The 25,892-nt window shown below is 37.5% G+C and overlaps 1 protein-coding gene across 1 annotated transcript in view; it reads left to right on the top strand.

The window, feature by feature from the left end:
- PLXDC2 (plexin domain containing 2) overlaps positions 1–25,892 on the top strand; it is a 266,237-nt gene that overhangs the window by 113,536 nt on the left and 126,809 nt on the right. Inside the window, exon 2 of the mRNA XM_040546250.1 lies at positions 15,542–15,753. Coding sequence (XP_040402184.1) covers positions 15,542–15,753 — 212 coding nt within the window. The remainder of the gene's footprint in view (positions 1–15,541; positions 15,754–25,892) is intronic.

Genomic DNA, 25,892 nt, shown 5'->3' with positions numbered 1-25,892 from the left:
AGAGGGTGATTTTTCAAGTATATTTTATGGATATATTATCAGTCTCTGTCTAACAAAATTGGCCACATCTCATTTGACTTCTTTTCCCAAATTGCTCCGGACATGGAGGTGTTCTGTCTTTGATTAATGAGCCAGAAGGTGGTGAACATTCAAGTACCATTGTGTCCAATAACTTTTAAAACCCACAATATTCACTCTTATTTCCAGACATTGTTCCCTCTTTCTTCTTTGAATTTGCCTTCTAACCAGTGATAATAAATAACCAGAGCAAGCGCCGAGTAGAAGTGTTAATGCTATGTGCCATGGTGATTACCCAAGAAGAAAACAAGCCTTCCTTTCAAGAGGGCCTCTTCACACAGAGCCAGCCCTTCAGTTCTCTCAATGCATTGGGCAGTGTTTGAATACATCTAAGTTACTGAGTCTACCGAGTCTGAGCCCCTCTAAGCTCAGCTCTATTTGCAAAATAAGGCCTTCCAAAACATTTAAGCATACCTGCATTTTTTAAGAAATGTACTGGCCTTTCTTGTATATGTTGCTTCTATAGATTCTTACTGAAAGTAAGGTACTCCTGAAAAGTAAAACATGCTCTTCAAGTGATGATCATAAAACATCGATCTTCACACATTACGTAGTCCTATCTTCCACTTAGAAAGCACAGGCACAGCAGAGAGAGTTGTAAATCTGTCTTTTCTTAAGTGAAGCTTGTCATTTGAACTGTTTCATCCCTGTGTAGCTTCTAAAACACCATGTGCTTTGTAGCACGGGAGTATCAGTCTCTGCCTCCTGGTTAAGAAAACAGATGAAACACATGTACATGGCATGTTAGCAAACCACCCCTGTGGGAGCACTGCAAAGCTGTTAATGTTTTTTCTTGGGAATGTTGTGGTAGAATTGGAAGGTGTACAATAAAGAAAAAACTCACATTTATTCAGTCTTTTTGCAGAACACGGCTATCCAAATAACTAATCTCCATGTAAATTATTTGTGTTAAAGGAGGATGCCAGCAATGGAATCCGTTCATTTTATCAAAGCATGACGGAAATGCATGTAAGCAGTGCCATTTGTAAAATATGTTAACAATTATACTTGTTTATTTGTAAATTCTAAAAACCATTTAGAAGAGTCAAGTCCTTCCAGTCCTGTTGGTTGGTTAAAAACTGCAACATTGTGTGCAGTGATGGAAAACACACTCTTCCTGCACTTTACCCCAAGTATCCAATCTACTGTATTAGTCTGTCAGTATTCTGGGAGAAGAGAGAGGAAATATTCAATACTCCATATATTGGGCAGTTCAATTAAACATTTGCTAGATAATTTAATTGCTTTGACAAATTTGAAGATTGATGCAATATTTTCTCTTCTGTTTCTCCAGTACCTCTGCCAGTTTTCAAATGAATTATTTCTCTTCTGCCAAAGAATGTCTTTCTATCATTCTTACTGGCTTAATTCTTATTTTTATGTCTCTACTTCTTGATAGGTTTGATACAGCTGTTCTTTGACTCTAAACATATATCTACAACAATTCCTCCTTGATGTATGATTTATTTATATATTTTGTTCCCACACCAAGTCTAGCAATGCAAATTTTTACAGCCAGAGCTTAAGAACAGTCTCAGATCTAAAGTCCTCCCATTAGCATGCTAGAAACATGAAGTTTTTCTCCAGCAGATCACCTCATGAAGCCAAAATGATTTTTTTTTCCTGAAAAGGAACTGAAGACATTTAGATCCATTTTAATTTCAGTGACAAAATCAATCTTTGTTTGATAAGACCGAAAATAGTTTACCTGTGCACAGTAACAGAGAGTTTGGAAGAAATAAACAATGGCATTTAGTAATAAAATAATACATAGCTCTAATCTAACACTTGCCACCAGTAATACAGAATATGTTTTACAGAGAAAGCCAGTATCGTTATCTGAATCTTACAGATAGCAAAATTGACCTATTATGCAACAATACTATAAAAATTAAGTAATCCAGGATTCCACAGTACATTTTGCTTCCTTTTGTAGTTTCAGTGTCTATTTATATTTAATAGATTTACTCAGATTTCTCTTGTTCCTCCTGAAAAGTTGAAAGGTGGCAAGTCTTACATAGAGCCATATTTTTGTTACTGAGTTACTGAACCAGGCCAGATTTCCACTCTTGAGTCTTTACTGTTTAAAATCACTATTTCAGGAGTCCTGAAAAATACCTATTTAATACATATGGATGAAAGTGTAAGGCAAAAGATTTTCTTTCTTTAAAGTTTTGAATTAATCTTTTGGGACAAACAGTACAGAAATTAGGGAACTGGATAAATGTATAGATAAATTTATGTTGAGCAGTAGTTGTGGGTTGAGGATGAAGAGGCAGTGAAACAAGTTTCAAGCTTTTCTTTTAAAAAATTATCACTGTCATTTCTTGGCCATGCCATCTCTACAGAACTGGCCTCAAGAACAAAACTCTGTAAGGATAATTCAGTGTATTTGTAAAGCCAAGAAAATTTGGTCAGAAATGTCTTGATAATTTTAAAGTACTAACATCTAATGTATTTCTCAATCACTGCTGACCTAAGCATGTAGCTCCGCCACATAAGCCCAGTGAGACTGTCTTATTTTTCCTGACCTTTAGAACAATTCTGTTTTTGAAAACACCCTCTTACTACTTCTTCTTTGTCTTGACACCACAGTGTAGTCAGTGCTGACATTAAGCCTTCACTTTTTGTTAAATGAATTCATTAATTCCTCAAATGATCAGTCTATTTACCTGCTGCTGGCATAATCTCTGTAAATCCTGAATCACTGTTGGTCCAGAAGAACTTAATGTGCAGAAAATGAAAGAAGATATACAATTTCTTTATTTAATCCGTAGTGGAAATGAAGAGGGTTAAATTTTAAATTCTGTCTGAAATCAGTTTGTGAGTTTTAGTAGTGAGCTGGAGTAAAGCACAAGCTATATCTCCAGAAGCAGTTGTAAATTTTTACTTTTCCATCTTCGAAAACTGTCCCTTACCACAAGAGTGGAAGAAAAGTCATACAACATATTCCTTTGGCTTTTATAATGTCAGATACTATATCATTCCCCACTACACATTTCTGGGCAATCACAATTGTTTGTTGATTTTCCAGATTTCCAAATCCCGAGCTCTGTGAAACGACCAATACCACAAACCGCTTCCTTTCTACCAATGTAAGGGAGGCCAAGGGAACTGAGGACACAGCAGGAGAAATGTTTCATGTTCCAGTTGCTCTGGAGCTGTGTTGCATGATCTGCCTCATTTTGAAGTGTTTGGGTTTATTTGCATTCTGAACAGCAGCAGTATTTGTGCAGACTGTATTTTGGCCAGTGGCCACAGGTTCACTAAGAAGGGAATTAGGAGCAAGTAAGGAGTTTAAGAGTTTGTCTCTATTTGCAGAAAATAAATAAATAAATAAATAGTTAACAAGGTGATTACAGTTGTTTGGGCTCTCCTGATATGGGAGGAGAGGAAAACCTCGGCTTGCATGTCCATCAATATTTGTTGCACCAGATAAACTGTTATTCCATCTTTCTTCTCTGATTTCTACTGTGCCAGGTTGCCAGGTTGCTGAGATTTTAACCTCTGGCTGCATAATCATGTTGTGCACACATGTATGTTCAAGTAGCTCCACCATGGTGATATTTGAGCCTTGTTTTCCTGGTGGTGCCAGGTTTGCTTGTGCCACCAAACCAATGGAGTTGCCTTTGGTGTGAGCGCTGATACTGATCCCTGTGCCTGCCTCCAGGTCAGCCTGACAGGGTTGCCCATGATGCCAGCTATCCCCTGCTGCTTCTGCAGTACCAGTGCATGACAGGCCAGTTGAGGGCTCACTGACGTTGTCTTGGCCAGAGCAGTCCCTGGGATTGCCACTCTGCCTCTACACACAGCAAAAAGCCAATCAGTCTGTGCTAATCCATTTTTCAAGCAATGGGCTTGCAACTCTCTTAGCTTCTGGCTTTCCTTCGGGCTAAAACTGAAGATAACCCTATACCAAAATTGCACTTGCCTTGCTTGCTGGGAAGAACATAAATTAGCAAAACTAAGTGGTTTGGCACATCCAAGGTATTTGCTCTTTTCTCCCTGGAAAACTCATGTAAAAGGACTTACAGACATATGCTGCAGTTTGGATTATAAATGACTCTGTCATTTTTGTATGCTTTTCTCCACTGCCCAGAGACAGAAATTAGTCCTAATGATGGGACTGCAAAATGGTCAGTCTAATATTTTTCACTCCATTTTTATCAGCTACATGCATGTGCACATTGGTGCACATCTTCTAGCAAAATGGACTACTTAACCTGGTTAAACCTAAATCTAGATGAGAAGCTGACCCACCAGGGAGCTGGTATCTTCGGGCTATTTGAAAGATGCCTCTTTCAAAAGAAAAGATGCCTCCAAACTGGAACTGTGAGATCGATGTGTTGGAGACAGCTCTAAATGCTCATGTCTGATGTTGGCAATTATACTGTAATCCAGTTATTGACTAGAGAAATAAGCCTTTATAAAACTTGTAACTGATATTTTTAAATAAGGTAGAGTTGGTATTAGCATTCTCTGGAAAACCTTTGAACCTAGGTTGGAAAAGGAAGAATTTGCATATAAATAGAATATTGTAGAGAGATCTCCATTTCTTTTAACAGGACAATATTTTTGTTGAAATTTTTACTTTTTGCTGCTTTCTACACAAATAATTTTGTGGTTTAGTGAGGGATTGTGATATAGTGATTATAATATTGTTGTGATTAGTGAGGTTTGGGCAGAAGATGCATAGTTTATAAGTGAATTAATATTTTGACTTAATTTCTGAGATGTTTATAATAAGAAAATCTGAGATGATTTAAAGCATGTTAACTCTGTTTTTCTATGCTGGAGTTCGATATTCCACAAGAAAAAACAAATTCAAGTAAGAAAGTAAGAGAACAGATATGCTTCCTTTTACTCTATGTGCAAACTTAATATGTGATAAATATCCATCTAGGCACACTTGTGTGTTTACGTTACTAATAATTATTGGAAGTGCTAATGGGAATGTAGACATGAGACCTTCTTGAATGGTGTGCAAACATCAAGAAATGTTAGTCATACTGAATGTAAAGTAAAAATGCAAGAAAGAAGAATCCCAGCACTGTTCAATGCACCCAGAGGGACAAATTTTCTTCTATTTCGGTGAGATTAGGAGGGTTCCTTCTGTAATGCAAAATTGCACACTGGAAAGGAGGAGAGGAAAATGAGAACTGGGAAGTATTACTTTGAGTAAGTTTAAATCTAAAACTGTACTAGGACATTTTTAGGGATCTCTAGCTGATAAAAAAGTTGAGGGCCAGTGTTAAAAACGTCATTGTATGTATAGTAAAGACCAAAACTACAGGAAGTGAAGCTATATTGAAGTCACAGCAGCAGTGAGAAAAGTAAGACTTAAGACACTCCTTACTTAAGCTAAGAGAAAACTCTTTACTTTCGCATTTCCTAATTGGAGAAGCTACTTATGTTGTGCATTGTACACTGAAGTTAGATTTCCTGACCCTTTTCCAGTAAAAGTAACTGATAGGCACTAATAGCATTCTTTTGAATTTTTTTGTGCATTCCATTTAGTCCAGCTCCCTGACCTGATCCACCTGAAAGCTCTAGAAGATATCACATTAGTAATAGTACAGCTGTGGAGTTTTAAATTACATGAGAACTACAGAAGTATGGCTTCTCTATTTGTTGTTTAATAAGGATGCTGAGCAGTACACAAATTAAATTTGCCATGGCTGGATATCTAAGCCTACTAGAGCTTTTTCTTTTGTAAGGAAAAGCTAAACCAGAATCATAGAATGGTTTGGATTGGAGGGGACCTTAAAAAAACTTCCAGTTCCAACCCCCTGCTATGGGCAGGGACACCTCAAGTCCTCAAAGTTGCTCAAAGCCCCATCCAACTTGGCCTTGAACGCTTCTAGGGATGGGGCATCCACTGCTTCTCCCGGCGGCCTGTTCCAGTGCCTTACCACCTCAAGAGTAAAGAATTTCTTCCCAATGTCTAATCTATCTTCTTTTAGTTTAAAAATATTAGTCTTTGTAATCACTACACTCCCTGACAAAGAGCCTGTCCCCAGCTTTCCTGTAGGCCCCCTTTAGGTACTGGAAGGCCTTTTTAAGGTCTCCCCACACCAGCCATCTCTTCTTCAGCCTTTACATCCCCAGCTCTCTCAGCCTGTCTTCATAGAAGAGGTACTCTATCCCTCTAATCATTTCATGGTCCTCCTCTTGACTCATTTAATATGTCCATGTCCTTCTTGTGCTGGAGGCCCCAGAACTGAATGCAGTAGTGCAGGTGTGGTCTCACAAGAGCAGAGTAGAGGGGGAGGATCACTTCCGTTGACCTACTGGCCACGCTTCTTTTGATTGCAACCCAAGGTACAGTTGGCTTTCTGGGCTGCAAGTGCACATTGCTGGCTCATGTTCAGTTTTTCATCCACTACCACCTCCAAGTCCTTCTCTGCAGGGTTTCAGAGGCAATCAAGTCCATCTTCATTTTCTGTGGTTTCTTTTCAAAGTGATTTTGTCTCCCTATCTCAGAAAGCAGTGGGTTGCAATAAAGGATTATACACTGCGTTGTTAGCATGAATGTAATTATGTTTTACTGTTCCAAAGTAATATAAAGTGTCTGCTCCTGCAGGATGCAGATGTGCATGAGACATGTAAGAGCCTAGTAGCTGTTAACCATTATATGCTTTCCATTCTGGTTACCATCAGTATTCCCTAGATTCACATGTCACTGTTTAAACCTAGTTGTGAAAACAACTTAAAGTCTACTTAGAATGTGTTCAATATAGGAAAAAAAAAAAAAAAAAAAAAAGCACACATCAAATGATATCTTTTTTTTCCTTTTAAATCTTCTTACTGTAATGGCTTCAAAATCTTGATACTGGTTAGGTTTCCCATGATGACTGATATCACCTTTTGCTGGTCAAATTTCTCTCTCCCTTTTCTCATTGCCCGGCATCTCCAATTTGGACTGCAAACCTTCTCTGAGACACTCATTATCTCTTCTCTTGCTCTGTTTATATCCAGTTAGCAATAAATTCATGAGTTCCACTCATGTCATGAGTGGAACTGACATGACAAGTGGCAAAACAAATCCATATAACCTGATAGTTTATAAATTTGATCTGCATCTTAAGTTGTTTTGCTAATGTAGCTGGAGAATATGAATGAAGCTGGAATTAGACAAGATTTCCTCTATGTTGATATATATAAATCAGAGTTACAGTACTGTTACCAGTGGACTCAGACCCCTGACTTTAACAATAACATTTTAATTACCAGTATGAATATGTTAATAATTAAAAAATGAAAGTAAATCAGACAAGGAAAACAAAACAAAGAAACAAAAAACAACAACAAAACAACAAGAACAACAACAAAACTGCAGCAGTTATACTTGTGATGAAGATAAAGTTCTACAAGTGTTGTTATGTGCTCTTTGGGACCATTATAATGACGAAAAATAATTGTTGAATAAAAAGAGTTTGCAGAGGGAAAAGTCTAAATTCAGATCATTGATAAAATACTTGTGTAAGAAAATTACCAGTATGTTATTTCCCTGCCTTAGTACCTGTTATTATTGATACTAAGGCTGTATTCAACATGGGTTTTAGTTGCTATTTATTGTAAGAGTTCAAGAAATGTTATTATTTTAGGTGTTATTTGCTGTTCGGAGCACACAATACAACAGCAGTCATTTCGGCACTGTGATCCATATCTGCCATTCAGTACTCTATTACTATTAATCCCTGACTTCTTTTCTCACCCCTGCTTGGTGAAAGTAGAATCATCCTAGGTGTCATTCTCGCATACAATTTTAAAATTCTCGTAACAGTCTCAGCCAAGTTTTAAAAATAAAATGCCATGATGTGGTCTTTTGTTGTTTTTAAAACTACGATTCAAATTGACACAAGAGTTAGTGCAATGTCACTGCGGGATGTTTTTCCAAATCATATTATTTATGAAGTTTTCTAAAAAATTATCCAATCATTATCATTTCATATAGAAAGTCAAGCATATCTTTCATTTCTCTTCTAAATTAAGGTCAGAAAGATGGAATCAGTACTATGAATCCGGTGCTGCAGAAAAGTGTCTCTATACTATACAGCTGTTCATAGGCAGAGAGTTTAAACTGGGAATTCTTACAAGTGTGATTGATTTTACTGTGATTCTGTGCATTCAGTATATGAAGACTCTGCCTGGAGTATGCTTTAAAGGAATGTTCGTGTTTTGAGGAGTCTGCAACTTCATGCCTCCAGTTTTCATAACTTACAGAAAAATTTGTTGGTTTCTTGTCTTTACTAATAAAATGGTTGCAGAAGAAATAGATTACTGAGACAGGCTATAGAAAGTTATTTAACCTAAAGAAGTATGATGGCATTTTTTATTCCTTGATGAATAAATTTGTGTACTCGATATATGATTTTGCTGGCATTTGAGCTGTGGCAGATTTAGAAAGATGATATTATATTTTGCAAGCAATCTGTTGAATAGAGGTTTCAATATGTATTTCTGGACTCTTCAAAAAAAAATTATTGTTGATTATGGTGCATTTATGAAATTAGTCAAATTGCAGAGTTGGCCTAAATATGTGCAATCATGAAATGTAATTAACACATGTTTTCCAGAAATGCAGTTCTGAAATTCTCATGTGCTGAAACATCCCACAAACTTTTGTTTGACCTCATGGAAGAGGGGGGAAAAAAAAAAAAGTGTCAGATTATTTACCTACTTGCCTTTTTTGTTTCAAAATAGGGTTTCTTTTCTTTCCCCTATATTGACAATGCTGTCCATAAAATTTTGAATGCTTCTTTTTCTTGTAGAGTGAGATCTAGATCTTCTTTCTAAATAAAGCTTTATGCAGACAAGACTTCCTACTAAATCAAAGCTGTCTCACTTGTCAAGTTCTGCTATTTCATTTTGGTTTTTTTTACTTACAATTTCTTCCTTTTTGTGTAAGGGCATGGCAAAGCAGAGACCCTCTGACCCCACCACAGTTTGATGGCTTCTTTTTCAGAATGTCTTCCATATAAATCCCAATCCATCCTTACGATCCATAAGAACTGCATGTGAAATTCACAATATTGATATAGACAAACTTCTCTACTACTCAGTTGTCAACTTTCAGCATTGATTTATATTAATGATATAACTATTAAGCAGTTCACAGTATTTTTCTAGTACAGGACACTTATCTTCCCACCAAAAAAAAAAACTTGGAGTAGTAGAGCTTCCTCAAAAGTCAGGTCCTGATATACAAGAAGGTAGTGGTTTCAGTCATGTCCTCTGTCGTGTTAGATTGCTAAATTAACATGCAAGCTAAGGTAGGAAAAAGAAAATATGCTAGGTACATGGTGGTTTAGGCAATAATTGTCAAAATCTTTAAAATGTCTTTTTCCTGTGAGTCTGTAAACCTGTTCAGAGGGAAATTTGAAACCTCTGTCTTAGATGTGAGCAGAAGTAGCTCTGTCTGTAATTTTGCCCACAGCCCCCTTCCCAAGTTTTCTTTCTAAATATTCTGCTTAGGTCCTTCCAGAACTAACCCTAATGTAACCCAAGGGAAATGGAGCTGCAGACATAATGATTTTCACTGCTAATTTCATGAAAACTTCAGGGAAAAGAGCTGAAGACAAAACCAAAACACCAGTTTAATTACATATTCATTATGAAGTTTATTTTCACTGCTTCCAAATTCGATGATGCAGTATCATCTCTACAGACCATGGCACCAAGATATTTGTACAGAACTAAATATAACTAGCACTCCTGTTATTGGCACATAACCATATCAGGCCATGTTGAAAACTGTGCTTCCAATTTTAACACATTTGAAGGCTTATTACAGTTATGAGTTTATGCTCATAAAGGCTGAACAACTTCCTATTCATCTATGTTTGCCAATATTATAATTTTATTATTAATCAGATACTACAGCCTTTGGCTGCTTTCCAATTGATTTGAATGACATGTTCTCCTTCAGTGTTAATTAGGTGTAAGCTCTGAGATCTCAAAGATAAGAGAATAATACTTTGGTACACTTCCTCTAAAATGACTTTTATGTGATTTATAAGCTACACAGAGATTTCAAACAGAAACATGAAATAGTTCTAACGTGTAAAAGATCGCAATTTTAGGTTTCTGATTAATTATTTATTTTTCATGAGCTGCCTGCACTTAGAATTTGATCTATCAATTATCTGAGAATGTGTTTGCATTATTTATTTCAATTAAATTTACTTAAAAGTAACAGAAAACACCATGTTATGCTCACTTTAAAAAAAAATGTTGTCACATTTTCGGCATTAGAGGTGTGTCAAGATAAACTGAGACAACATGCTGGATCAGAACTGGTCTGGCCAGGCCTCCTTTCATCCCAGAAGCTTGAGGAAAAGACTTTAGGGAGGAGGAAGCAGCCTGCAGTAAGTTTCTCCCTTCACAGCCTGAAAACACATCCATATAGTTGCAGCTTCAGTAATCCCTCTTTCAGTCCAGGATAATTAACTAAGTCTAGTGGTAACACTGGTAGAATCTTTCACAGATAATGATGAAAAAAAAATGTTTTTAAACTGAAGATGTTATCAGTTTGTGCTTTTAATACTTTCTACTAGTAAATTTAGAAGGATATAATGTGTTCTGGACACAGATGAACATAGAACTTCCTTGTGTTGGTATAGTTTGTACCTGTAAAATATTTATTTTAGTTAATATTTATTTTATATTTATTACAATAAATTTATCAGTGTAATAGTGTGGCAACAATATGATTTAGAACATTTTCTATATTTCAAGAGAAAAATCACATAGTTAAAACAATTGAAGCAAGATAAAATCTATGCACAGATGAGATCAAAAATTTCTCTAATGAGGAATGACCAATACCAAATTTTGAGGATGCCATGATGCAATTATACTGTATAAGAAAATTATGGACTGATATGAGATAAATGTATAGAATTTCCAAGCCACTGGAATTACCCCAATGTGCTTATTTCATTCTTCTCTCCAGCACTATATTATTATTATTTTAGAAAGCAGTTTATGTTACAACAATTTAAAGCTTAGAAGTCACATTCAATTTTTTTCAGGATGTGGGAGAACAAAGTATAATTCCATCCTTTACGGATGAGACTCAGGCAGAGGTGAATAGGCTCTCCCCCAACTTTATCATTTCCTGTTCTCTAATTTAGATAATTCTCTCAATATGTTGGTTGTTGGCCATAAAAAGAGTAGTCTGCAGTGGGAATGCAAAATGAGGGTAAATACGGTGTTTGCGTCTCTCTCTGAATGTGGGTTAAGAGCCACCAGGGTTGGTCAGAAAATGTGCTTCAGAAGAAGGGAACACAGTTCGGCAGACATATAGATGCATTGTAGCCCAAGATACTTTTGTAGGTATCTAATGCACACTGGTCATTGCAGCACGTGATGAGATTTCGTAGTATGGCAGGAGGGAAAAATGCACTAGAAATACTTAGTATAGCTGGAAGAAAGACAGTGTCATGCCAGCCTTCAAGAAGGGCAAGAAGGCAACTGCAGGCCAGTCAACTTCACATCAATCCCTGGAAAGGTGATGGAACAGCTCATCCTGGAGGTCATCTCCAAGCATGTGGAGGGTAAGAAGGTGATCAGGAGTAGTCAGCATAGATTCATCAAGGGGAAATCGTGTTTAACCAATCTGATAGCCTTCCATGATGAGATGACTAGCTGGGTAGATGAGGGGAGAGCAGTGGATGTGATCTACCTTGACTTCAGCAAGGCTTTTGACACTGTCTCTCCCATAAAATCCTCATCCATAACATCCAAGGCATTGGACACTGTCTCCCATAACGTCCTCATAGGCAAGCTCAGGAAGTCTGGCCTAGATGAGTGGACAATGAGGTGGATTGATAATTGGCTGGATGGCAGAGATCAGAGGGTTGTGCTTAGTGGTGCAGTCTAGTTGGAGGCTGCTAGCAAGCAGTGTCCCCCAGGGGTCAGCACTGGGTCCAGTGCTGTTCATTAGCGACCTGGATGATGTAACGGAGTGCACCCTCAGCAAGTTTGTTGATGACACAACGCTCAGAGGAGTGGCTGATACCCCAGAGGGCTGTGCTGCCATTCAGAGGGACCTCAACAGGCTGGTGGGTTGGGCTGAGAGGAACCTAATGAAGCTCAGCAAGGGCAAGTGCAGGGTCCTGCACCTAAGGAGGAATAACCCCAAGCACCACTACAGGATGGGGGCTGATCTGCTGGAGAGCAGCTCTGCAGAGAGAGACCTGGGAGTCCTGGCAGCAGGCTGACTGTCAGTCAGCAATGTGCCCTTGTGGCCAAGAAGGCCACCGGTCTCATGGGGTGCTTTTGGAAGAGTGTTGCCAGCAGGTCAAGGGAGGTGGTCTTCCCCCTCTACGCAGCCCTGGCAAGGCCACACCTGGAGTGTTGTGTCCAGTTCTGGGCTCCCCAGTACAAGAGGGACATGAAGCGACTGGGGCAAGTCCAGAGGAGGGCTATGAAGATGATTAGAGGACTGGAGAACCTGTCATACGAGGACAGGCTGAGAGAGCTGGGCCTGTTTAGCCTAGAAAAGAGAAAACTGAGGGGAGACCTTATTAATGTGTATAAATACTTGAGGAAAGGTGTCAAGAGCATGGAGCCAATCTCTTCAATTGTGCCCAGCGACAGGACGAAAGGCAATGGGCACAAACTGAAACACAGGAGGTTCCAGCTGAATATGAGAGAGCACTTTACTGTGAGGGTGACAGAGCACTGGAACAGGCTGCCCAGAGAGGTTGTGGAGTTTCCTTCTCCAGAGATATCCAAAATCCGCCTGGATGCCATCCTGCACAAGGTGCTCTAGGTGATCCTTTCTTGGCAGGGGGGTTGGACTAGATGATCTTTAGAGTTTCTTTCCAACCTCAGCCATTCTGTGAGGGGAAATGTTGCTTCCATGGAGTAAGCCTTGGGTGTTCTGCATCAGAAACAGAAAGCATGTACCTGCAATTCTATCTGTAAAATTTCCAAGTTTGTCAGCTTTTGGACATCCTTGCCCCCATAACACCATGGCAAGTCCCTCCAGATTGAAGCAGGGAGGGCAGCTTTGAATAGATGTTGATAAGGACCACAGGGGCGTGATTCGGTTCATCTGCTGAGCTGTTCCTCTGCATCTTGCAGCTGATTGCATGATGATACAGGCAGCAGGGTGGCAATTTGTTGAAGGCAAATCTTCTAAGCCTTTTAAGAAATGCAAAGAAACATGTTTCAAAAAGCCACCAATTAGAAGAAAAGAAGTCTGATTACTTGGGGTCTAAGGGAATGTTATGGCTTGAGACTGCTTATTTTACATCTCTGTTAAATTCTGGTTTCATTAAGGCACAAAGTGCCTTCAGCTCATAGCACTGTGTGGCTGAGGATAGTCAAATAGCTTGGAAAATAAGTTTAGCAGATTTCTTAACAATCTAATAGAAAAAAAAAAAAAGGAATTATACAGAGCCTAAATTCTAATAGAGATTGCCTCTATACTGTAACTATTCTTCTCTATGAAGAGCAACATCTGGCAGATTCACCTGTATCCATGACTCCTATACCAGCTATGATATAGGAAAATCTTACTTATTTAAAAGTTTGGTAGGTAATTTTCTATTTTTCCATCTCTTCTGCACCTAGACAGCATATCTGATGCTTAGTAAAGACCTTGGAAGTAGTGTCTTTTGTTTATAAGATTCTGTCAAACAGAAGCAATGGAGTATTTCTACAAGTAAAATATTTTCCATTCTATCTTTTCACTTTTTTATTTTATTTTATTCTTTTGATTTGCCACTTCTTTTGACAATTCATTTGGAACCTCACCGTTCTGCTCTTTGAACAATTTTCCATTCCTCCTGCAATATGCAAAGCAGAGAGCACCCTTGTTCTTCTTTTTGGCTCAAAGCATACAAGACCATATGAAAAGTACAACTGATTTTTAATGAAAAATATGCAAGATTACTTGAGCCTTACTGTACTCCTTGTTGATAAAGGTAATTGAAATAAATTAATAAAAAAAAATTAACAAAAAATTGATCATAGAATCATAGACTCATAGAATGGTTTGATTTGGAAGGGACCTTAAAAATCACCCAGTTCCAACCCCCCTGCCATGGGCAGGGACACTTTCCACTAGACCAGGCTGCTCAAAGCTCCATCCAACCTGGCCTTGAACACCTCCAGGGATGGGGCATCCACAGCTTCTCCAGGCAGCCTGTTCCAGTGCCTCACCACCCCCTTAGTAAAGAATTTCTTCCTGATACCTAAATTAAATCTACCCTCTTTTAAAGACATTACTCCTTGTCCTATCACTAAAATCCCTGACAATGAGTCCTTCCTCATCTTTCCTGTAGGCCCCCTTTATGTACTAGAAGGCTGCTATAAGGTCTCCCCGGAGCCTTCTCTTCTCCAGGCTGATCAACCCCAACTCCCTCATCTTGTCTTCATAGGAGAGGTGCTCCAGCCCTCTGATCATCTTCATGGCCCTCCTCTTCACTCATTTAATACATTAATGTCCTTCTTGTTCTGGGGTTCCCAAAGTAGAACGCAGGACTCTAGGTGTGGTCTCACAACAGCAGAGTAGAGGGGCAGAATCCACTCGCCCTGCTAGCCACTCTGTTTTTGATGCAGCTCAGGATCCGGCTGGCTTTCTGGGCTGAAAGCACACGTTGCCAGATCATGATGAACTTCTCATCCACCAACAACCACAGGACCTTCTCCTCAGGGCTGCTTTCAAGAATACTTTGATTGGCGTTTAGTTTTGGTGAACTGGAAACTGCTTAAGAATTTAGGATTTTGTCTTGGTCATAGTTGTATTAAAATGAAAAAATTCTGAATGAGTATGAATAAAATGCAAATGTAATACATAAAACACATCACCCAAGTCTGCTCACACTTTGCAGCAAGCATAGTAGGTGTCTGCAGACTTCATACATCATTCACATTTATCAATATCATATAACGGGACAGCTTTATTTTTAACCTGGAACAGTTGTTTCTGGGAATTTCATGCCTCTCAGAATGTTTATTTGGCTGCCTATCACCATGGCTTCAAAGCTATTTCCACATAAAATCAGTAGCAGAAGCTAAGTATATCTCTCTACTTTGGGCATCAGTTTTTGTTAGATGATTAATTCTTTTATTCTTTGATTTGGTTTATTAAGAAAAGTGACACCTATAAGTAGACAAGTGTTGAAGTTTCAAATGTGTTGTGAAAAACTTTTCCCAGGCATAAAATAAGTGGGAAAATCAAACATTTGGGATGGTTAGAGGACCCTACAAAACTTAGTCCAAATTATTGTGTTTTGTTGAAGTATAACATGCTATCTATTTTTTTAAACTTTTTTGTCATTTTGTTTTGTTTTTATCATAGCTATAACTGCCTATTCTATAGAGTAGTTCAAAACATCTATAAAAAGATTGCTATTAGGTTTTAGATTATGGTCAGTAAACCACAGTTCCAGCTGATTTGTAATATTGGCTTTCTGTTTGTTGTTTTGTTTTGTTTTTCAAACAGGTGTGTTTTATGAAGTTGTTCAGAGCTTCCCTCGAGTGGAGGAAAATGTGCAAGTTGATGCACATGTAAGCAGCCACAGGTGGAGAAGGCACTCGGAGTCTCTCAAATCAGTCGACACTAACAGAGCCAGCATGGGGCAGGATTCCTCTGAGCCAGGGGGTTTCACAGATCTACTTCTTGAAGAGGGACATGACAACACCACCCAGATTGAGGTAGATTTTCGTTCCATCTACTTTTCGTTCAATTTGTTATCTTTGAATGGGGGAATAAGTCAAAAAAGAAGATGGGCGCTTCAGTGTACTCAAACATTGGCAGGAGAAAAGAGTCTCATGGTTGTTGTATTTCTGACCCTGTTAGCACGTGGAAACCAGCTCTTTCTCCTGCCCTAAGGCTGGACTATGTCCCTTCTGACTTCTGAAGAGTCTCTTGAGGAAGTCTCTCTCTTTGAAAAACAGTCTTGGGAAGTCTAGTGGTTCTTGTTGGTTAACTGAAAAAAAAAAAAGTAGTAGTATTCAAAAAAAAAAAAGTTGAAAATTTCTTAAAAGTTTGGGTAAACACCTCCATCCATGAGATTTTGCATTGTCTTTATGCAGGCTGATAACCAGAAATGGAGGGGGAAAGACCCTACAGAAACTGGAAATATTCTGTGTTGGATATTGAAAGTATTTTCCTATACAGTTAGTTTATCTTCCAGAAAAGAATAACATGGATGAAATTAATCTAAATTAAATTTTGAGTCCTTGTCCCTCTGCTTTAGGATTTCATTTAACCTCTGATTGCTTGTTTAAAAACTTTAACTTCCAGATTGTCCTTGTTCCATATACCATGTAAATCCAAATGAAATCCAACTGTTTCTTTAAAGCTGCTCTCAGTAGTGTAGAGACAGCAGAAGTTGCCCATGAATAACTTCAGACCCTACATTGGGACTGACTGGTGCAAAATATCACTAGCTACAATGATTTGTGGGAATACTGCTCTTTTTATTTTAGTATTTTTATAAAAATGCAGTGGTTGAATTGATTTTGTCTTTATATAAAAATAACAAGTGCTTATGTATATAATTACTAAATTGTAGCTGATTTTTAAAAAAAAAGTGTTAGATTTGGAGGTTTCTTATTAATAAAATCTACATCATGTTTTTCAACAAAATACAGTTTGGAATAGTTATACTTAATATTTCAGTCTTTATATTTTTTCTTGCAAAGCATAAGTGCTATTTATTTTTTTCATTTCTGAGGAGTTCATTCTGAGACAAACAGAATAGCTTTTAGTTTTGTGTTATTATCTTACTCAATAACAGATGCAAAGCAATAAAAAAACTGTCCATAGAGACAATAGAGACATTAATGAGTCAAAAATAATAATGCCTTTCTGAAAACTGTGAATGTGTGTTTTGTGGTGTGTTGTTTGTTGGTTTTTTGTTTGTTTGTTTTAAGCTTCTCAGTTCACACAGCACTATTTTTTTCCCTTGCATAAACATGGAAGTCACTAGTTGGTATATGATACTTTTGAATTGCATGTTGATTTTATGATTTGCTTTTTGCCCCCTGCAATCCTCATCTGGCCATACTTGTAGCAACTCATTCTGGCACAACTGAGATCAATCCTGCTTTTAATTATTTTAGCAGGTAAAGTGGAAGATGTCTCAGGTACAAGAAAGTTTTTTGTAGCTGATCTTTCCATGGCTCATATGTAGATCCCTATGATTTGTCACTTGCTTCTCTAGTCTGTTGAGTTCCAAGCTCTTACAAAGCTCGTACAATATTAAATGGGTCAGAGCTCCCCCACTAGTACTCATATTTGGCAACATTCAGGAGAAGAATGTACGTACATTAAATGGTATTTTTTCCAGAGCTGTCTTTCCTGACAGATTAATGACACTACAGTGTCTTAACCTCAAAAGTACATCACCCCTACTGAGTTTATTAAATTCAGGTTCTGTGCTCTCTCACAGCCTTTTCTTTTTCTAGTCTTCCCAGCATGATAGAATAACCGAATTGTGTTTTCACACATTATCAGATTATGTTGTAAATCCCTCCTACAATACACAGGCACTTTACAAATAAATAAAATAAAATAAAATGGGCTTTATAGAGGAAGTAAAGTGTACAACAGAAATTCACAGTGGAAGAATCCTTATGTTGCAGTCTTCTGCAGCTTAGGAGCTTATCGGTAGTGCTGGAGAGCATATTGATTTTTGTAACATTTCTTCTTTATGTGTTTCAGTTCTTGTTGAAGTAAATCCAGAGAATGAGTAATGCCTGTCACTCATATTTAATGACACTACAGTATTACAACATTCCTTAATCACAGATACTGTTTCTCTGAATTATTCTGTAGATTTACCATGCACGTGTAGAAGACTCTTCTTTCACTGAAAGCCTAATGTTGATGAACATATCTTTAATTTTCATTTGATATTGTTATATTCTTTCTTATACTGCTGAGTTTACTTTCTATCCACGTTAAAAAAAAATAATAATAATAAAGGCAATTAATTTCATTCTATTTAAAAATAACTCAAAATATTTTGTGTGATCGAATCTCTAGTTATAATGTGGAAAATGATAAAATCAGTGTGTGTGGAGGACAGATCATTTCCATTGGCTTTTCTTTATGTTTTAAGGCAGTGAGGTTTTTTTATGTTTTTCCCTTGGAAAAATTGGGATTTTTTTTTTCTATAACTTCACAGTAGTACCATTCCAGGCTTCCCATCACCTGTAATCCATAGAGTATTTTGAGATCAACTTCATTGGAACATGAAGTTCAGGCCTTCAAAAGCAGCCTCGAGAAAGTGCATAGTAAATCACATCTTTGCAGTACCCAGGTTGATCAGCCTCTGTGTGTGCAAGGATGATAAATGGGTAAATTCTCTTCAGAGATGCTATATGTCTGGTCCAATGGCTAGAGCAGTACCACCACTAGAGACCTGGAGACATTCACTCTCTTCACAGCTCCATTTTGCCTAATCCATTTGTTTGACACTGTGATTCAGGAAGGATCTTGTACAAAATGGTGCACGTATTCAGCTTTCTTGGACAAAGATGTTCTCTTGAACCAGATTCTCTGGAAGTTGAACTTTATTGAACATACTATCAAAAGCAGTGGCAATAGCTGTTTGATGTGCAGGAGTTTTGGAAATGGGCAAGGCCTTGGGAAGGAGGTGGTGAAACCTTCCCCAGGATCTGTTGTATTGCTGAAGGATAGGAATCGTGTGAGCCACAGATGGAGCATGGTGGCAGCACAAACCCCCAAAACTGACAATGATAAGAGAAAGGCAAAGGGCAGGAAGAACAAGTTTCTACTGCAAAGTAGATTTTCTGTGTGTGGCATGCGTGGTCCTTCTGGTGAACTGACAGCAAGCTGGAGTTTATAGAGTAGTATTAACGTATAATAAATGCCTATCATAAACACATTATAGAAGAATATGACAATATGAAAATATTCTTTTTTCCTCTAAGTTTAGTAGGGTTGTCATGATGTGCCAGTCAAATATAAATAAATTTTAAATATAAAATTTCACAAGAATGGAGGTTGGTCCTATTTACTTTCTTTGCAATTTGTACTTTAGATCCTAAGGAGAATGTGTAAGTCTTTGGGTCCAAAGTCAGTAAATGTTTTACTAGGATTGTATTTCTTTTACCTAATATAGCTAGAATGAATGAATGAGCTATTAATAGATGTGAAAAGGGTGGGATTCCATCTCGTACAGATGGGCAAAAATGTTACAGCCCTAGAGAAATCCCCAAAGTGGGGGGAAATATATCGTCAGCAGTCCAAATTTACTGCAGAGGTCAACTCTGAAAAGACAGAATTTTGCCGACACAGACCAAACTGGCTTCTTGGCCCTGTGGCTAATGAAAGCCTCACCCTTTGAAAATAGGAGCATCTATGGTTAAGGCATATCTAGGAGAAATATGAAGTGACAATGGAAAACAAAAAAAGAAAAGTGACTAGTATAATCTAAGTTTTCACATTCTTTTTAGGTTTTTCTCTGTAGACTGGCTTCCTATTTTGTAATTAAGGATTTAACCTTCTGTTTTCCTAGGGAGACTTTTTTATTGTAAACGATGGTTTATAAAAAGTTAGTTCATAGTGCTTAAGGAAAACTCAAAAGAATTTGATAAAATGGAAGTTTTCCTCCCAAAGATCCTAAAACCAAACAACAGATCTTCTATTTGAAATAACTTGGAGACTCTCAGAAGTTTACCAACTAAGGCAAGGAGATTTTGGAGACTGGAAGCACCACACATCCTCTATCTTCTAACTAACCAGTGCTCAGGACTGGGCAGCTCAGAAGTCCTGCAGGTACTAGACTGAGAGCAGAAATGTGCACAGCACAATGGTTATGGGGACATTAAAGACAGGGATTACTGTGAAGCAAATTTGAGTTATCAGGTGGGACGTTCAGAAATTATGTCATTTATATCAACAATTCTTTCAAAAGAGATTATTTCAAAAGAGATTTTCAAAAGAGATTATTTCTTAAATTTCTGGGATTTCATTTCACCTTATGTACAAGTTTAGCTTCACAGCACATTCGCCACTCATAACTTACTACTTTCTCTCTCTCCTCCAGTCTTTTTGGGGGATTCTTCTTTCTGGTCTTGGGAGTGTGAGTTTGTTTTGTTGTTGTTGTTGTTTAGTTTGTGTTTAAAAACAAAAACAAAAACCACAATTCACAATTTATTTTGCTGTTTTGTTAAGTAAACTACCTCTTTTGTTTATTGTGCTCAGGAAATTCAGAAGTGCCTTTTTATTTACCTTAAATAGAGCCTGGGAAATGTAATGCATAGAGTAGAATTTGTTACTGTAATCACTGTATGTCCTTGAAAAAGTAATGAGCATGAAAATAGATCTCAATGACTATGTCTAGTTTGACATCTTCTTAAGAACAAGGAGATAACTAGGACAAATATACTTCTTCACATATTCTAATAAAAGAAAAGTATACTTTATAATAACTCTGATATTAAGGAATTAACTCTACACGTATTAACACTGTTAAAATAAACTTAGATTAATGGTCGTGGTTTTATGTTTGTGTTAACCCCCAAAGCACACTAGCCATAAAGGTAATGAAGGCAGGTAGCAGAGTTCTTGCTGCCTGTTGCTCTTTTGCATTTAATGGAAAAGGATCCGATCACTGAAGTGCATCTAGGATGGATGTCAGGTTCCCAGTACCAAGGTGTCTGCAAATGCTTTATTGTTTTGCCATAGTGCTCACTAATGTAGGCATGGTCAAAGGGCACTGGAAAAAAAAAGGCTTAATAATACATTAATATATAATTGTGCATCACACATGTAGCATATTTTTTTTCAAAGTTTAAAATATGTGTCTTTTTCTAAGTGATGTCCTGTAATTATGGCAGTGTAGAGCTCTGTACAGAGGTTATTCTCCTTCTGTATTTATAGTATTTGTCTCTTTATTCCAGATCGTCCGCAAAGCAGCTCCGACTGCAGACTTTATAAAAAAATTTCTAAGCAACTTGCTTCACTGTTCCATTTCCCTGATCCTTGTGACAGCTTAACCCCCAGTGAATTGTACAACACTGAGAAGTAACATACAGAGAATTTGAAATGGAACCAACTGTAATATGTAGCTTGCATTGGTGTTAGCAGAAAATGACAAACTTTGCAAAATAAGTATGGAACATGACTTACTTTATAACTTGTTGCCATTGTATGGAGATACTACATCAGAACAAAAGTCTTTCACAAACTTTAAATAACAACAAAAAAAATATCCTGCAATAAAATAGTAGATTAAAGCAAATTCAGGGCTGAGTTGAGTACAGCTACACTAACAGTAAGGTTTTATTGCTTTGCAGCATGAAAACAGTGAGGAAAAACATAATTTTTGATGTAAAGTTTTATAATAGAATGAATTATAGCATCTGTAAGACAGAAAAAGATTCATTTCCAAGCAAGAAACAACACATTGGGCATAGTAAGTAAAATGAAGCTCGGCTGTGTCTCACTTTCCCCATGCCCACCCCATTCCTTAGCATAGTACTAGTGATCATAGGAAATATATTTCAGTGCAAAAAATAATGTCTTTTTTGGTAGTGAAGTTATTTATTCCTGTGGCTGTTGTTGATATCTCCTGCTCTGTGAATTTCTTTTAACTAAAATACAGTTGTTGCTAGCTGGAGACACTCTTCTTTTTCTCTCCTTTCTTTAGTTTTTCTGGATATTTTTTGAAATGTAAATTTTTAGCAATCCTGGTAGTATAGACCTGGAAAGCATCTTCCCCCTGTCAGAACAACACTGGTGGGTTTCCTACTGGTAGCAGTCTTCTACTGAATTTTGCATTTTCTCCCAGAGTTTCTGTCCAGAAAGAGTCTTCTCCCTTATCAGTCTTAGACACTCATGGCAGCAAAGTTGTCTGATTCTGACTGGCAAAAACAACAGAAGGGATTGAATTTGACAACCCTTGGGATTTGAGAGCAATTACTCTCAGCTATGGAGAGTCGGTGTCAGCATGCCCACTGCTCTGTTCTTACTGCAAGTCTGAGCAAGGGAAAAAAAAACGGTTAAGATTAAATTCCATTCAGCCGGATGAATGCTAAGTCATTCCTGGAATTACTGATCTAATGCACTGTATTTAAAGTAGAAAAACTTGTCCGTGCATAATTGTGTGAAGCCTCAAAATTAAACAAAATCGGTCACATAGTAAATTGTTAGTTTGGTTAAACCTGCCTCAGTTTCATTCTTTTTATGTATATTTTTCCATCATCGTAATGATTTAATGCCAGTTATTATCTGAAGGATTTAGAAATAAAGACCGGTGTGGCTAGATCTACAAAAATGCTGTCCCTCCAATACACTGTGAAGATTGTACTGGAGTTAAGAAAAAAATCCTAGTAATCTCATAAATTTAATGAGATTTCATGTTCTCTTTCTTCATCCCAATCTACAGGAGATACTTAAGTCTGGGGAGCCTGTTCCAGTGCGCGACAACCCTCTCAGTTAAGAACCTCTTCCCGATATCTGGCCTGAACCTCCCCTGTTGCAGCTTGACACCATTCCCATGGGTCCTATCGCTGGTGACTAAAGAGAATAGATTGGCACCTGCTCCTCCAGTCCCCCTCGTGAGGAATCTGTAGATTGCAATGAGGTCTCCCCTCAGCCTCCTCTTTTCCAGCCTGAACAGGCCAAGTGACCTTCCCCTCTAGGCCCTTCGTCATCTTCGTAGCCCTACTCCGGACACTCTCCAACAGTTTCGCGTCCTTTTTGTACTGTGGTGTCCAGAACTGCACACAGTACTTGAGGTGATGCCTCGAATACTGTGGTGTATAATGGTTATTATATAACCTTATATCAGGTTCTACAGCATTTGAGACTTAGCTTGCCCCTTTTTCCAATTCCACTTGTTCAGCTGAGTTTTCCATCAGTGATGTCACACTTTCTAGCTAGCCAGCAGACCAATATGTCACTGTCTTGTTTGCTTTCAGTGGCAAAAGGCTAAACTAACCAAAAATGTCACTTTTTTTTTTTTTTTTTTTTGTATTGAATTTATTAATTACTTGCTTACATCAAGGCAATCTTGGCACTTACACTTACTGGATCTTGCTACAGTCTTGCTGGACTGAATTCATTACCAACCCTGAAAGAAGTGTTGAAGAAATGAGCTTATCAACATTTTCATTATTCTCAATCTTAACTCAAGAGGTAATGATTCTACTACTAACTCAGATATAGCTGAAAAATAAAAAGATTAAGACTGGAGAGAAGATTCATTCTCTATTTCTTTTAAACTTCCAAGGAGAGGAAAAAAAGGAGATAAATTGAAAGAAATTTCCCCACTCCCAAGTAAGGGAATTCACAGTTCTCCATGGTAATCCTGGGTTCATTTCCATATGCTTAGCTATATTGGCACATGAGGTATTTAATTTAACATGCTGATGATAATGAATTTTTACACTAAGAAAGGAGATGGGATTTGAAATTTAATTGAATCTGTCTTTGAACTTTCTTGATGATAGTATTTTACATTTCCACATCCTTCTTAATCTCCAAGTTCCTAAACCACATTACAACTACTCCAGAATCACTGAGCTCATGACTGAAAAGAGTTTTGAGAGGTGTCAACAACAGAACTTTATTTTTTTTTCCTGAGTTAATTATTTCAGACATACATCTCAGTCCTTGCTTACAGAAGTTGGGTGAAAACATGTGCAGCTAGTGGAAGCTGAGTATTAGTGTAGCTGTGAACACTGGGACATCCCTCCAGTCATTTCCTTTCTGACCATCTTCACCTTGGAGTGCCTTCACGAGGGATATGACAAATGTAAAAATAAATAAATAACTGGTGGGGGAGAGGGAGGGGTTGAGTAGGGGTTGGGGAGTTGGAGAGGGTTGTGTCAATCCAGTCATGCAAAAAGCAGAGGGCAATGTTCATTTCAACCCCTACAAAACAAACAGCCCTGATATGTATATACAACATGTAGCAAATATAGCTACCTAAATATATATATTTATATATATATATATATATTTCTCCGTACCCAGTCTGGAGCAGGGTGTGAGGGCAAATACATTACTGAGTTGTTAGTGTAGGGGAATTTGGGTAGGTAAGTAAAAAGTTGTTACAGTAAGCCATGTAATTCCAGTTTGGATAACAGCAGTCTTTAGGGATAGATTTTCAAAGCTTTAGGAATCCTGCTGACGTTGATGGATTACTCTTTACCACTCTGAAAGTCTTTCATGTTTTTGTTATACGAGAGAGTCAATTATCTGTTATCCCAAAACAGTATCCACTTGCATGTACGCGGAATGGTACATCATTTCAAATTTGGTCAGACACTTCCCTTGACTGTGTGTAAATTACAGTAATTGTAACATGAGAGCTTTCAGCATATATCAGGAAGGCAATGGCCTCCCTTCATTGTGTATGAATGAGTTAGATGGATTCCTTCTTTAAAATAAATAAATAAATAAATAAGCCAAACCAAAGCTCAAAATTCATATGAAGTGGAGGATCGGTGTTAAAAAAGTTATGTTTATAAGCTGTGCATTTGTCCTTCAAAAAAAAAATTTAGATTAATGTCAGCTGAGGAGACTCTCTTAATAGCTACTATATTTCATATACAGAAGTTTATAAGTAATGAAAATCACAGATTTCTGTTTTTTTCTTCTGTAACATTGGGATGTATCCTTGTGCATGTCTAGCTTTTCACAGTCCATCAGTAAGAAAAAAAGAAAAAAGTATTCATTTATAGAACAAAACTGATAATGTAGATTTTGGAGCGTCTGTAGAGTCTGAATCAAATGACAATGTGAATAATGGGGGTGAGAGAGGAAGAACAGTAAACTTTCACATGCATTCACTGTACTCTTTAGTGGTACAACATTCGGAAGAAGTAAAGAGATGTGTTAGGGTTACCAGGGTTTTGCTTTCTCCATTTGTGTCAAGCTGCATGATTTTTCAAAAGTTCCTATGAAAATTTTTTCAATAATTGAAAACATTGCTCTTATAGTAACCCTTTGATAATGCAAGTAGGAAGGGGGAAAATATGCAGAAGGAAATCCTATCCGTCTGATTTCATAAAAGCAGGGCTGTAAAATGCCATGAGAGATAAAATGCTGTGATCTCACATAGGTATTCCCTTTTTACTTCAGTACAGACAGCAAAGCAAGTTGCTTTCTTGCATTCTTCTTACCTCAGGTAGAGTGTGGTGCATCTTTCTTGGTGTGTGAGAGGAAAAGTGCATTCCAGTGCCAGAACAGGCAGAATCTGTCCCCCAGGTGCTGCCACTAAGTTTAGCTGTTTGCAGGAGCAGGCTGTCAATGCAACTTCCACACATCAGCAGCCTGGCTGGTGCTTACTGCGGAGTGTGACTGAATGGTTTTTAACAATTTTGGTGAGGATGTTTGAAACATCTTCCCTTCATAATTATAAGCAAGTGCCTCAAAGTTCCTTACTTGTTTAGAAAATGAAAACCCAATTCTTAGGTATACAATTGATGACTATGCAGATGAATAGCATCTTAGCTTGTGAATTCTCACTCTATTGAAAATTTAATTCCTGTGCTATGCACCTGGACTACAGTTATACTAATATAGTGATAAGACCTGACAAAAGGGTTTATTTGTTTTTCAGTGGAAGCAGAAAGTTTGAGCTTATCATTTAGTCATTAATAATCTATAAAATATTGTTTTCCTTTTGTTAATATTATGATCGTGGCAGATGTCAGGCATATTACTAATTTACCTTGTAAATCAAATCTATTTGTTAAATATGGTGCTGAGTTTTTCTTCTTACATGAATATTCAGAGAAGGGTAATACATATCTGCATATTCCTCTAATAATGTCCACAAATTTCTACAAAATACTAGGCTACTGTG

Source organism: Cygnus olor, chromosome 2, assembly GCF_009769625.2.
Source record: "Cygnus olor isolate bCygOlo1 chromosome 2, bCygOlo1.pri.v2, whole genome shotgun sequence".
Classification (NCBI taxonomy): domain Eukaryota; kingdom Metazoa; phylum Chordata; class Aves; order Anseriformes; family Anatidae; genus Cygnus; species Cygnus olor.
This window is presented reverse-complemented; position numbering and strand designations above follow the sequence as displayed.